Here is a 14,864-nt window from a genome sequence, read left to right on the forward strand (position 1 = left end):
GTTTAGTAGTAGCAGAGAACACACACAAGTTACGACTCACAGATTTGTCTCAGGAATGCCACAACAGCTGCCGAAGAGAAAAAGTACCCGTTCCTCAGGGAAAAATACGTGGTGAGGTAATAATAGAACAACACATTTTGTTTTTTTTTAATTTTTTTTTTTTTAACATTTATTTATTTTTGAGACAGAGAGAGACAGAGCATGAACAGGGGAGGGGCAGAGAGAGAGGGAGACACAGAATCGGAAGCAGGCTCCAGGCTCTGAGCCATCAGCCCAGAGCCCGACGCGGGGCTCGAGCTCACGGACCGCGAGATCGTGACCTGAGTTGAAGTCGGACGCTTAACCGACTGAGCCACCCAGGCACCCCCTAAATGTTTATTTATTATTGAGAGAGACAGGGCGCACAAGTGGGGTGAGGCAGAGAAAGAGGGAGACACAGAATGGGAAGCCCGCTCCAGCCTCTAAGATGTCAGCACAGAGCCCAATGTGGGGCTTGAATTCATGAAATGCGAGATCATGACCTGAGCCGAAGTCGGACGCTTCACCGACTGAGCCACCCAGGCACCCCGAGAACAACACATTTTGAAATTGAGAAAGGTGAAACGGAGGAGCCTTGTCACTACCGTGAGACGCGGACGCGCGTGCTTTCTGTGCCGTCTACTCTGTGTGGGCTGGAGGCCGTCAGCAGTGGAGCAGGGCCAGCACAGACGAGGGCGAGCTGTAGATCCGATAAGGGAGGCTCAGAGTTGTCATCCTTGCAGATGGTTAAGACCGTCTTGTGGACTCTGCTGGCAGAGTGTGATGTGCGGTGCCCGACGGTGACCTGTCAGAATAGGGACGGGACAGGAACAGCCCATCCTCCAAAGGCGGCGGGACCGTCAGCCGTCTAGGAAGAGAAAACCTAAAAACCGTGTGCGCCGGGCCTCAGCGGGGAAAGCCATAAACCCCGTGGAGAGCGTTAAAGACCAGAACGTGTAAGGGAACGTTGCGTTCCTGGATCAGAGACTCGCTGTGTAAAGATGTGAGTTTTCCCGTCTTACGCAGACCCCGCTGCGGTTTCATATGGGGAAGGACAAGCAGGCGGTCGAGGCTTATCAGGAAGAATAGGTATTTAGAATAATCGAGTGTTTGGGAAGGAAGAACCTGAGCAAAGCCCACGCCCACCCAGACATCAAAACGTAACTGGGAGCTCATCATGATGAAGGAAGCGTGGTGTTCATGTGGTGTAACTGACAAATCCGTGGAGCAGACAGGTTCAGAGATGCTCGTCGACGCCTTAGATTCTGATTCAGGGAGGACTTTACAGGCGTGGGCGAAGGTGTGCAGTTGGACCCAGTGAGGTTTCCTCTTCACAGCTGAGTAAGGAAAGCACAGGGTGGATTTTTTCCTGCTTTACTGGGAAGGGCGACTTTTGTGTTTGTCCGATGAGAAGTAATGAATGCTCAGAACAGGCGTAGTTGTGGGCAGTAGCCTCCGTAAGGATAGAAAAGTAACTCTGTTTCTTTTTTTTTAAGGTTCCTTGTTTGCTGCTTTGGGTATACGTAATAAGCAGGGATCCCTGTCAGGTCATTTAAGCAAAGGGCATTACAGTGTTTGGAAGGAGGCTTTGGGGTAGGTTAAATCGCCATGTGGATAAGTTGCTTGTTGAAGAATTTTGGAACTCAAGAATGGATGTGGCTCACACACAGTGCAAGTCGGAAGCTGACCTGGCTCAGGAGAGGTTGGAAACGTCAGACTTTTAAACTTGCCTGTTACTGTGTTCTCACCACTTATCCTGGTCCCCTTTCTGGGGCCGTGCAGTCCAGCAGCTTCCGTAGAGCCGACCTATTTCAAAGTATGAATTCTTGCAGATATTTTGGTTTAAAAGGTTGGTCTTTTATCCTCTCTAGAACCGGATTAAAGATTTCAGTATTTTCAATAAGTGCTTCCGGCTAATTTAAGAGCTTCAGGGAAACTCTAATAGAGCTTGAGATGGCCTCAAATTACCTAACACTTAAAGCGCATTTTTAATTGAACTTTCCTTAGCGTGGTTGGTCTTTTGATGCAGATTTGACCACAGGCTCTTCGTTCATACTTAAGTTTTTAAGAATATTCTTTGTTCTGGGAGTTTTTTGGAATGTATGTACACATTAATGCTAAACTCACTTAAAAACCATAGTGTCATATTCTTAATGTTACACGAATTTTTCGTTAGGCCTGTCTTAGTTACAAAAATCTGAATTCACAGATCATCAAGGATCTAAATCTATAGAAATACTTACCTTTCAACCTGAACCGATGGTTCTGAACTATTTTAGGAATTCAGACCCTTTTGAAAATTCATACAAATTCAGAGACTTTCACTTTTCCTTATAAAAGCATACGCTTCTCTGTGTGTCTGTTTGTGTGATGATCCCTTCCTTTCCAAGTGTTTATACACACGTATTTTTGTCTCCCACCCCGTCACCCCTGAAGACCATTAATGGATCTTTCAATTATCCACGAAGCCCCCGGGTCAGTTACAGCGTGGTCAGTTCTCACAGGTTCTCTGACACCCTGTTGTGACCGAGGGTGCCTCTCTGACATTGTCTGTCGTATACGGGGAGCCGGCATCTCTGACGTCGGTCATTCTGGCCGTGCTTCCGTCCCTCATCTCTCACCGCCTTCTGTGACGAGGCCAGAGATGTGTTTGGCCCACGCACATACAAAGACGATAGAGACCTTCAACAGCAAGTAGATTTGGTCCTTCGAATCCCGTGCCCTCTCATTCCCCCGCCCCTCGAACAAAACCAAGCGTGCATTCAGCCTTCAGTGTTGAGCTGGAGCATCGCAGGCCTTCCCGTCTGCGGCTGAGCGTGTTACGCGCAGTGCTTGCGCTCGGGGGGCGATGTTGCGGGAACCTAGTCCTGGAGCTCTCGATTTCCTACGAGTGTGTTTGGCCTTGGGTGGACTGGGCCACGTGACCCATCTTTAATACTCTGCTCTTTTTCGCAGGAAAAGTAAAACTGCTTCTGAAGGAACTCTGGCTCTGTATCAACACAACACACAGACTGCCTGGTGAAGGCAGCAGGTGTGTCCCAGGTGAGAGCACAGCTTCCGCAAGCACTTCTCACACGTGGAAGTAGGCGCGTTTACCCGGGGTACCGTGTGCCTTTAGTCTGTGACATCTCCCGTTACGAGAGTGAGATGGGCTGGCGTGGGTCCTTCTCGTCACGCGGAGCTCCTTTCCCTTCAGCGGGGCCTGAAATTCAAATCAAAAGGAAATTGAAAGCGCCTTCGGCTTTTACCGTTTAAATGGCGGCTTCCAGCAGAGAACGTGCAGAGAAAGTGGACGGACACACGCGACGGAGCCCGTGTGGCGGGAGCCGGCGGGACGCCGGGGGCCACGGCCCTTTCTGAATCCAGTAGCAGCCCAGCCGTGTGTAGTTTCCCTGCAACTTACTCGGTGCCTTTGGTCGACCTTGTCGCCTCCACCTGCCGTACTCGCATCGGCTCCTTTAGAGGACCGCTGTGGTCAGACGAGAGCCCGTTTCCTTTCACGGCGTCACGTCACGTGGTCACTGCGCAGCGCCACCCCTGATGCGTTTTCGGAGGTCTGACCTAATCTGCGGGACACCCCGATTTGCAGGGGAAAGCTGCGGAGGCGTTCTCCCACGTGCCCACGTGCACCCGACCCAGGATTTAGGATTTGGAAATCGGGGTTGGTCGTACCGGCGGGGATGGGGAGAAGTTAGTGGTCTCGCGTTAGAGGAAAGCGTTTCTCGGCCGTTTTTGTTTCGGTGTAAGTAGTTTCTTGTGGTTAGCTGCTCTGAATTGCCAGATCATTGAGGATCTAAATCTGTAGAAACGTGGACCTAGTTTTTAGTCTCCAGCTCTGCAGGCAAAGTTCCTGCAGAAAAAGGTTGCTAGACAAGTTCCTGGTTCTCATCGGTGCTCGATTCGGAACTCGTGAGGCTTTGTGAGGCGAAGAGAGGCACGGCGATGGGGTGCTTCTAAGCAGATTGTCACATTCTGGGTAGACGCACCGCCAACGGGCCGGTGGGGCCTGCGTCTCGTGAGTCCGTCTTTGCGGTCCCGAATCGCTCTCTTCGTGCCTTCAGCCAGAAGCACCCTGGGACTCTTCCGCCTGCCTCAGCAGGTAGTAGGCGTGTTTTATTATGAGCACGCGACTTCTTGTCGTTAAAGGTGTTATGAAAAGGGCTTTCTGTTTAATAATCCGATGTTTTTATTTAAAAGCAAACTATTTTGAGGGGTAAGTCTATGGCTTAGTGGTAACTTTTTCAAGTAAAAAGGAAAACATGGCATCTTTGGAATCTTAAATCCTAAAACATCTTCTTTTTCTTTCGAATTTTTTGTTTTTCTATGAGAAAATTCATAAAAATAAGGCAGAGAATCCCCCTCGGGCTCCTCATCCAGATTCCGCTGAATGTCACCCTCAGCGCGGGTCTCTGAGCCAAGGTGGGCCTCACACGGACGCCTCCAGTTCCATTCCAGGTGTTTCCATCCCCGAGCCCACGTTGCCCCTCGCAGCGCCCCTAGCCCGCATCTCGGCCCCCAGTCTGTGGTCCATCCATCTCGCTTTGTCTCTTGTCTTTGACGTCTTCGGGGAGGGAGGAAACCCATCAGTTTCGTCTGCGTACCGTCTTGTCGTGCTAGGTGAAGACCGTGTTTATGGCAGGAGGTCCCCAGTAGCGCCTGGCGCTGTGCTCGGGCCGTTGCAGGGGAGGGGGCACGTGTACGGGGCGGGGGGGGGGGGGCAGGGCTGCTGCTTTAAGGTGGCATCCACCAGGGTTCTCCACCGCAAGTCACCGTGAATCGCCTGAAGGGGGACACTGGGATGCTGTGCAGACAGTCTGTTTCTCTCCCAGTCGAGCCCACTGGCAAAGCCCCTGTGCTACAATTACTACTTAGTTTGTTAGCGATCTTGTATTTCTCTCATCCCTTCTACACACATTAATCGGAATTCTGTATTTGCATCATAACTCATATCATTTCATTGTTCAGATTTTTCCCACTTGGTGATTGGGTCCATCTTCAGGTCGGCTCCGGGGCCCTTGAGGCACCCCCAGCCTGTTTGGAGAATTTCTTTCTGGCTCTGGGAGATGTTCAGGTACCCCCCCCCCCCCCCCCCCAGCCCTCCAGTCAGTCAGTCACTTCTCCAGGCAGCCTTGAGTCCTTGTGTAAAACATATGTTTACAACTTTCATAGATGACAAATGGTTGTTTCCAGTTACTTCCCAGGACACAAACATCTTCCTTGACAGTTCGCTACAGTTCACCAAAATCAAGACCCCCAAACCATTGGCTTTTTACTGTAATTTTCCCGGTGCGCTGTGATACAAAGCATTTATGTGACCTAGCCGAGTCCCTTAATTAGAGCGTTGTATAAATATGACCATGGGATAGGCTTGATGTTGGCTGATTTTTGATTGCTTTTCAGACCTGAAGATCATGTTCCCCGTCAGCCTCTATGCACAGAGCCGTTCCTCCCCAGTACTACTCACTGTGTGGAAGATTTACTGAGAGAAGGCACGTGCCGTCCAGGCCCATTACCCGCCGTCATGGTGCCTTCCACCCAGGCACCGTGCTGCTGGTGGGCGGGGGGCATCCCCTCCCTCTGCCTGCCAGCCCTCTTGGCTTGCTTGTTGCTAGGGAACTGTGCTTATGGGAAATGTGCTCGGGTCTTCTAGGGTGATCTGTGGGGAGGGATTGGCAGGTTGCCTTTTAAAGGATGTTTCTGTTGATTCGAATTTACTCAATAATACAAGCATTTTGAACGTTTAGCATATTTTTTGTAAGTTTTCTTGATATTATAGATGTTTAGTATTAGCTTTTGTCTCCCACAGAAAAACCCGCCAAAGAAAACCCCCCCGCACCCAGAGAGTCCCAAGATGCTGGCGCACCCCCTCCGGCGGGAGGCGGTCCCCTCAGAGCCGCAGCCGTGCAGACGTGCCTGACAGAACTGTCCATGGAGATAGAGGGCGACTTCCCTGCCTGTAAGAGTGTGGGAACAGAGGGGCCCGGTGCCGCTGCTCACCGTCCCGAACGCGTGTCTCCCGAGGGCCGGAATCCTGAGGTCCTGCTGCACAGGAGTGAGCAGGACAGCGCTGACTTCTCTGATCGTGATCACTTTTTTGATGAAGATCTCCAGGCTGCAGTCGACTTCTTCAGACTTCCCCCTCCTCTTTTGTCTCCGGTGCCGTCCCCGCCTCTGGTGTCCTTACCACACCTGAGCACGTTACCTTCTTCGCTCGCACCTGTGAGTTTGCGCTTTGGATTTGAGTTATCCAGTGGGCACGTTGCCCATCCTGGCACTTAGCCATGCTCGGTGGGAGGTGCTCGGTGATACTCGGGCCAGATTTTATTGGGGACGAAGTGAGAACTGCGTAAGGCGTGCCCGTGTTCTTGGGACCAGCGTGGCTGCCGTGACACTGGTGGCTTGTGTTAGGGTCGTGTTCTGTTTGTCTTTATTCACAACCAAATCCTGAGTCCCTACAAACAATGTGTGTAGGCACGGAGTTGTTTTCAGAGATGGGGCATCCCTGTTTGTAGCACACATGCCCGTTAACCCGCGTTTGCCCAGTTCCCCACCTTCGCTTGATGAATTCGTCATCTTTTTGTGTGTTTGCATGATGGTTTGTTGTAATTTCTTAGGAAGCCAGTCTCGATAAAGCAGACTTGTATGCTTTTTGGCTTAAGGACCAGGTAAAAGCATTGCTCCTCTGAGTCGCTCCCTTCATTTGGGAAGCAGCGCGTGTCCGTTCTGTTCCGGAGGCCGTGCTCGGCACTGGGTACGCGAGGTGACGTGGTTACCACTCGGCGGGGTCGCGCCTGGCAGTGGGGTGGGGAAGGGCGCAGGCGATTGCACGGCCGTGAGGGACACCGTGGAGCTGGAGTGGACCCAGGCCGGAGGCTCGGCCTTCAGGGAGGCCAGGGCGGGCAGAGAAGCTCTGGGAGGACAGGAGCCCGCTGAGTGTTCAAGAGGGCAGGGTGTGTCCGGTGCTGGAGCTCTTTACACACCTGTGGGACTGAAGGTGATCCCGTGCCAGAGGATGTTCACGTCCACCAGGCGTGCAAGGGCCGTCTGGGGCCTCGGGACTTTCCAGTTGATCGTGGGGGCATTGGGAAGCGGTGGATCCCGGGAGGCGGATCTGCTGGTAGGTTTTCAGTTGGAAGGTTCCACTTAGCCGCTGTGTGGCAGAGTGTAGGCAGTGGGGAGAGTCCGGAGGGAGGTGGGAGCGTGGACGGGGACGTCACTGACTGACTCAGCCGTTGCCGACCTTCTCCACAGGTCATATCCCTGCAGCGGCACTGGGGTTCAAGGTGGGGTGGCTTGAGTAATGGTAGGAGGTGAACGAGCGGCCTCTGGCGAGGTTTTCCACGTGGTGGAAAGGGAGGCTCAGGAGTCAGCGATGCTGGAAAGGAGAGGAAGGAAGAAACCCTGCGTGGGTGGGAAGGCACGGTGTCAGGTGCGGATAGAGGTGTGCGTGGGTTTCCAGGCGACACATGCGTTGCGACGTTAGGCCCACGGGCGTGGGGCCCGGGAGGAGGCTGCAGCGGGCCCAGACGTCGGGGCTCCCCAGCCTCGGGGTGTCACAGAAGCCGTGGGACTGGGAGGTTGTTCGGTGTGGGTGGGTAGCAGCAGAGGCTGGGGTCCCAGGAGCGCATCTGCCTGAAGGTGACCACATCGAAGAGGAGAGGAGGTTGAGGACGAGTGGCAGGACAGGAAGAGAACCAGATAAAAGTGCCTAAGATTTCGGGGGAGGAAAGGATTGGCTTAGTGGGGCAAGCGTACGTCCGTGCTGTTCTTCGCCGGTCCGTAGTCTCCCTTGTGGAATGAGGCCCCGCGGTTGAGGAGGTAGCTCTCCTGGAGGTGCTGTGTGATGGGGGCCGGTTCACCCGGGCCGCGGGGCTGCCCAGGGGTGGTGGAGGGCTTCTGGAACGGAGGCGGAGAGCGGGTTGTGTGGGAAGGAGCAGTGTTGTGTGCGCACCGTTGAAAGAGTGGAGCCCGTCCGCTTGTTAGTGGCACCCCGGGTGCAGCTTGGTGGGAGGGGCTGTTGGCACGAGAGGTCTACGTGGCATCACCAGAGCGGGGGCCAGGTGCACCGCCCACACTGGTGGCGCTGGGCCGGAGCTGGGCGCCTGGGCCAGAGTGACCCGGAGGCCGGGGACTAGAGGGCAGTGCGTCCCGAGTTGGACACCGTTGTGCCAGGAAACGGAGGGGAAGAGCTGGAGAGAGGGACTGTTCCCGCCTTAGGAGAACAGACCGCAGGCCACGTGGGGCTGTGAGTTGTGGGAGGAGCCGGCGGTGGGGGTGGGGCTCTGGGACAGGGTCAGGGTGGAGGCGAGGCAGTGCTGTCTGTGCTCCTGCTGCCACTCGCCCGTCGCCTGTGGGCTGCACACGAGGAGATGCTCCTTCTGCAGATGGGTGTTACGGGTTCTTCAGGAAGCAGGAGTGTGTTCTGTGATGCATGCAATTGGTAAATTGTGTTCACTCGGTTCAGTTAGTCTTAACTAACGGGAACAACTCCTTCGTTTTTCAGGAATCCTACTTCGGAGAGTATACGGATTCCAGTGACGATGAGTCGTCCCAACCTAGAAATTCTGCCGCGTCTGTTTCAGAAGATGAGACGTCTGAATCGCATTACTTTGGCTCATCCAGAAGAAGTGATGGAAGGAGGGATACGCAGGAGGAAAAGCTCACATCGCATGAAGCCTCCAGAACTCTGACTGCACTGGAAGTAAACGGAGTGACAGCGGTTGGGTTCGGGACAGTCACAGCGGCCCTGAGAGAGCCTTCAGCCACACGCGCTTTAGCTCGCGAGCAACCCTGGGCAGTGTCCTCGGAAGCCACGAGTGACAGGGAAAGAGGCATTTTAGATGAGGCACAGAGACTGAGAGAGGGTCGCGAGGTGGACAAGTCGGTGCAGACGGAGAACACGCTCGATGACACGGTAGGAAGCATGTGTGGGGGGACGTCTGGCCGCCAGGCCCAGGACGGGGCGGCGGCCCTCTGGAGGGCTGATGTGCATCACCCTCCCCTCGGCAGCAGACCGTTCAGTGACCTCGTGGAATCTGAAGGAAAGACCCTGCTGTCTGAAATGATAGAATCGCCCAAACCACAGTTTACTACGTGGACACTGACAAACGAAATCCCTTTTGAATCGGATCATGTATCCATTTCTGACCACTTTCAGGGAATGTGTAGAGTATTGGGAAAAGACAGAGATGTTCGGAGGTACATTTTAGGAGCCTCGCCTGAACCAGCAGACGACGCAGGTCACACAGTGGGCACCACGGGGCTCGGTGTTGACGCCAGGCTTTCTTCCTCTCCTACCTCGGGGGCATCGTCCGTGTGCAGTGACTCCCAGCCTTCCTCTGATGCACACCTTCCTCCTGACTCCGCCCCCACCGAGCTGCAGCGCTCAGAACAGAAGCTACGAGCTGAGGCCTTCACCTTGCTGGACCTGCAGCCCGAGCCCCCAGAGTGTCCTGCCGGAGAGAACCATCTGGAAAACAGCTTGTATGCTTTGAGCCCCGAGTTGGGACCATCACATTTTAGTAACCTAAGTAGCAGTGAGGTCGAGGGCACAGACGTTGGGAAAGGCATGCCCAGAGTCTGTTCACTTCTGCAGTCAGTGTTTGTAAACGCTGCGAAAGAGGCACAGTGTCGAAGTCAGGGTCCGAGAACTGAGCCCTCCCTGACCAGGGCGGATTCCACGCCGTTGGTAGAGTCTCAGTGCGGCTTGACCAAGAGTGGGTTTGGCTTCGGGAAAAGCCCTTCCTGGCACCAGAGTGACCTGTTAAGGAGAGGTAGCGAGGAAAGGCTGAGAGCTAAATCAGAACACGAACACAAGACTGACCGTCAGTTACAAAAGGCAGTGCCAGCCTTAGAAAACAGGGGAACCGCGTCCAGGCCTGAACTTGCCAGAGGAAATAACCCCGCGGGGCTCAGGGCCGCTCCGTCACTGTTGCCTAACCAAGTTTCGGTGATCACCAAGCAGGCCAGACCCGAAACGGCACACGGGGCTAGGTCAGAGCACTGGGGGCCGCAGAGGACTGAGCCTGCCTTCGTGACGGCGTCTGGAGCGGGACGTGGTGGAGAGAGAGAGGACCCGGCCTGGAATATGCCGGGGGCGGCTGCTACGGGGGGGACCTCGCCACAAGTTTCTGCCTCAAGGAGAAAATTAGATTTCAATTTTCCCAGCGGTTCTTTACCTGTAGAAAATCCTCACTGTTCCACAGGTAGCAAACTGTCTTTCTCTTGTGAAAAGATCCCAGTCCCGAACCAGGATGTCCTGACGGGAGCCTCGGCACCGGAAGCAGTGCAGGAGCAAGGTCTGCTCCTCCGTGCCCCGAATCTGGACTCGTCCGGGCTGCCTGTGGATGGACGCCTTCCGGCCACGCCGGCACCCGTGTCGAGAAGCTTTCCTGGTGCAGGAGCACCGTGTGGGGGCTCGGGCAGATCTGGCGGGGGGGCCCTGGCCGTGCCCGAGGACCCTCCTGGCGGGCGGCAGAGCCTGAGGGGGTCTCTGGAGCTGCCGTCGCCGACCCCGGGCGGCACTTCTCCCGGAGACCCAGGCACCTCCGGGACGGCGCTCCCGTCGGCGGGTCTCGGAAAAGATGAAGAGACGCGCGGCGTCCCTCCGGGTGCCCTGGCCGCGGCCCCGTGTTGTTACACGGGCATCCGGGAGGCGGGAGGCGGCGACACGGAGGTGGAAGAGAGCGAGGCGCCCAGCTGCAGCGAGGGCGAGAGCGAGCCCGAGGCCGTGACGGGGGCCGCCCAGCACGGGGCCGCCAGCGCCTCCGGGGAAGGTGGGGGAGCCCTGGGGGCCGGCGCGGCCGAGAGCAAGCCCTCCGTGGAGGTGGGGTGTCTGACCTCGGCCCTGCAGGACTTCAACATCAGTACTCTGTCGGAGATAGACGGACTTTCTACGTCCGAGGTCGTCATGTTTCTCGAAAGTTGTCAGTTGAGAGATTATAGTTCCGGGGACTCTGTTTCAGAATGTTCTAGCAAAGGAACCCTGAGTAAGGACATGAGCAAAGAGTTAAAGCCAGGTGAGCCATCAGGAGAAAAGTACAGGAAGCAGCTGTGTGAAGAAGAAGCGCTCGAAACCCCGGAAGAGTGGCTCGAGTCCGAGGAGGAGGACGGGCCCCTGCGGGGCACGCGGCGGCTCTCTCGGCGCTCTCTGGAAACGCTGTCAGAGGTCCTCACCAAGATCGGACAGGAGCTTCAGGCCAGCTGCGAGGGCCCCGCCGGAGAGGATGCTGCCGATTTCGTGCTGTTCAACGTGCACGACGCCGTGACCGCCGGGCCCGTCCGAGAGCACGGCCCACCTCGGGAAGCGGGGGACCCCTCGCCACTGCCCACGGGTACGCCCCCTCCAGCACCCGGCCTGGCCGGCGAGGGCGGCTCTCCCGGCAGCGGTCCCGCGGGGAACGGAAGCGCCCCCGGCGGACCCGAGGCCGCTTCCCACGTCACCAGCCCGAACCGCGGTGGGGAGGAGGGCCTGTCAGAAGCGGCGGAGCCCTCAGCCCTGCACGCCGACTCGGGAGCGGGGCAGACGGCGGAGCGCGGTGCCGAAGGGGAGGCAGAAACGACATTCCAGTGCCAGATCTCTACGGTGACCTCCGAAGTCATCAATGTGCTGATCAATAAGGATCAGAATCTAGTCATTGAAAAAGGGGACCACTGGACCATCATCAACGGGGTGGCTCTCATGCCCAACGTGGACCAGGTTATACTGTGCGACACTCCGGAGGACATCGCTGTCTCCCCGGAGCCGGGAGGCCCGGGAGCCGGTTTCATCTCCGTCACTGCTGTGGACAAGTCTCCAGAGACCGGTCACCCTGGCCTTGCGTTTCCGGAGCCCCGGGGCGGCAGCCTCCCGGGTGCCCAGGAAGAAATCTCCAGCAGTAGTCAGAGCACCAACTTCGATAAAAGTCGCTTGCGCAACAGGCCGGTCAAACCTAGTGTGAGGCTTAGCTCCGAAATCTACGACCAGAACTTCGAGTCTCAGGTGGTTGCGTCTGATCACACGTATTTTAACTCAAAACTAGAGCCGTTTGGCAAGAATAAGAATCGATCCAAGGTGACCAACAAAGATCAGTCAAACAAGCCAGCAAAGACCTCAGCGTCAAGCAGAGTTGAAGCTAATCAGAGTGAAGGCTCCCAGTCATTTTTAGGGGAAAGAGAGAACGCAAAAACCCAGAGAAATCAAACTCAGACCATCCTAGCCAATGCGGACACGTCGACCCCCACGGACTGTTCTGACACCCTGAGTAAAATACGGCAGGAGGTGGGACCCCCTCTGCCACCCTTGCTTGCTCCTTTGGTTGCCACCCCTCCCCGGACTTCCCGGCCGGTGTCTCCTCTGATAGCCGCTTCCACTCCCTCCTCCCCCGCCTCTCCCATCGGCCCCATTTCTCCCTTGTGTGAAATCCCGGTGCCTCCTGCGATGTCTCCTTTGCCGGAAGAGCCCGGATGCCCCTCGCCCCCGCGCACGTCCCCGTCCCCATCCACCGCAGCAGCCGGCGAGAGGATCCTGTCGTCTCCCCTGCAGTTCTGTGCTGCGACGCCAAAGCATGCCCTCCCTGTGCCGGGCCGCCTCCCCCCCTTTGCTTCCGCCCATGCGGCTGTGGCCGGACCCCAGGAGAATTCCGTCAAAATCCTTGACAGCATGTACCCGGAGTTGTCTGCCAGGGCCCGCACCCTCAACATCCTCAAAGGGAACATTCAGCTCGCCCGGGGCCCACCTGCTGACTGTAAGAACTTAGCAGGGCCCGTCGGCGCCATCACAGGATTCAAAGCAATCACGTCAACGTCAACCGCCTTTGTGAAAACGGGGGGCAGCTCTGGGAGTGACTGCAGTCAGGATAAGTCCAAAGATACGGGGACTCACCAGGACTCAGGTGGGAAAAGGACGTTGTCTGCATCTACGCTGAGGAGCGCTAAGAGACTGCGGCTGGACAGCGGGTCCCCAGAACCAGAACCCGGGAGCACCGCCGCAGAAGGAGTCCACAAGACCCTCCGGAGGAGCCTCCCTCAGGCTGAAGGCGTGACGACAGAGGAGGAGAGAAGTGCTCTTCCGACTGTCAGTACAGCCTCACAGTTGCCTCCAAACCCGAAAGAAACTGTAGAGTCCCACGACAAAGCCATAGCTGACGCGCTGAAGAAGATTGCAGAGTCGTCTTTTGATCTCCTGCCTGTCATTCGGAGTCACGTGTATGTGGGAAATATCTCCAAAAAGCCCGTAATGAGAGATCAAGAGAAGGAAGTTGTTCACGAATTCAGCACAACCAAAAAGGTACGTGGAACTTTTCTGTACGAGCGTTAGGAACTGCATGTGCTCGGAGGCAGGCTGTCTGCTCGCAGCCCGGTGGTAGATGGCCCTGAACAGGACTTTTATTCCAGAGGTGGACAGTTACCCGTGTCCACATTGTGACCCGTACTTGGTTTCTAGTCAGCATTTTATACACGCGGGATGTGATAAGGCAGTGGAGATTTGATCATTTGTATTTATCAAATACCTGATAATTTGGAAGGAAAAATGTGTCTGTCAGGACCACAGTTGCACGTTTTCCATCGATTCTGGGCTGTTGAAAGGCTCAAAATGATTTGTGTCAAAGCAGCAGATTTGTCTCCTGTGGTGGAGCCTTTCTTTTCCATGAGTTGCACCATATACACACCCGAGAGTGAGCGTCTTTCACAAAGATAGCGCGGGGTTTCCCGTCCCTCCCTTGACGTACGTCACGCACGAAGCCCGACCACGTGCTGGCTTCCAGATGGGAGAACAGAAATGGGAGCATCGTGTAGACCGACAGGTGGTTTAGTGGGGCCTTCGCAGGGCTGTGTCTTCTGCGTGCCCGTGTCGACGCCTTGTGCGGATTCCTTCCGGTGCCCCTGCCGTGTTGCTTACCCGCACCCCTTCGCAGTGGAGTGGTAGAAGCACGCGCGTCGTTTTCCTGGGTCGCGTACTTTCAGAAAGCGCGACAGCAGCGCGAGTGACTTGGGGAGGTTCGTTTGAAACGAACAAATGGGTCAAATTGTTCGACGCCCTTCTTCCAAAGTGAGACAAACGTTGCCCGGTGTTTTTGAGATCTAAAGGAGTTCAGAAAACAGGAACTGGAGTAGATCAGAGAGTTACTTCGGAGAAAAGCAAGGAAGCGGACTTTGGTGGGGAGGTGGCGGCTTCAGGGGCCCAGGCGTGCTCGGGCGCGGCCTGTGGCACCTGCAGGCAGCCCACGGCCGCGGCCCCTGACCCCCGCGCCGCGTGGCTCACTGGGCCGAGCGAGGCGGGTTGTCCTCCGCGGTCACCGCTCTCCTCTGCTTGCTGCTCCGGGGCACGTTGTGTGGTCCCGACAGACAGACTTCATTTGTAAGTGGCAGCCGTTGTTTAGCAAGCAGATGAAATGTCGGCACACGTTGTGTTTTCTCTTTGTGTTTCGACCCAGCATCTAGCAGAGTGCTTGCTTCACTCCATCCTCTCAGAACTGAAGATTCAGAAGATCTCCCTGGAGCGCAGTTACATCCACGCCCTCTGCAGGGTGTACGTGGGCATATGCCGGCAACTGGGAGACTTGGAGCGAGCCCGCCTGTTTTGCTACAGCCTACTGAAGGAAGGTGCGTTCACACGGTGGTCGTTTTGTGTTGACATCTGTGTACTTTCCCCGCGACACTTAGTCTGTACTTGCAGCCGAGGGATCGCTGTGTATCTTTGCAAATACGCAGGACGTTGGTGCGTTTCCCCGAGGCCGTGAAGAGCCTTGGCCGGGTGAAGCCGTGCCTCGTTGCCCGGGGGGGCAGTTTCCGTGGCTGACCTGCTCGTAGCAGCACCTGCGTTCCCGCTTGTGCATAGAGTGTCGTCACGACGTGTGTCTGTCTGT

The 14,864-nt window shown here is 55.9% G+C and overlaps 1 protein-coding gene across 4 annotated transcripts in view; it reads left to right on the plus strand.

The window, feature by feature from the left end:
- The window catches only part of ICE1 (interactor of little elongation complex ELL subunit 1), a 57,939-nt gene that overhangs the window by 27,176 nt on the left and 15,899 nt on the right, over positions 1 to 14,864 (plus strand). For all 4 annotated transcript variants that reach the window (XM_058714870.1, XM_058714880.1, XM_058714951.1 and 1 more), the window contains exons 11-14: positions 2,974 to 3,060; positions 5,825 to 6,237; positions 8,522 to 13,285; positions 14,433 to 14,601. In XM_058714870.1, coding sequence (XP_058570853.1) covers positions 2,974 to 3,060; positions 5,825 to 6,237; positions 8,522 to 13,285; positions 14,433 to 14,601 — 5,433 coding nt within the window. The remainder of the gene's footprint in view (positions 1 to 2,973; positions 3,061 to 5,824; positions 6,238 to 8,521; positions 13,286 to 14,432; positions 14,602 to 14,864) is intronic.

The sequence above is a fragment of the Neofelis nebulosa genome, chromosome 1 (genome assembly GCF_028018385.1).
Source record: "Neofelis nebulosa isolate mNeoNeb1 chromosome 1, mNeoNeb1.pri, whole genome shotgun sequence".
Lineage (NCBI taxonomy): Eukaryota > Metazoa > Chordata > Mammalia > Carnivora > Felidae > Neofelis > Neofelis nebulosa.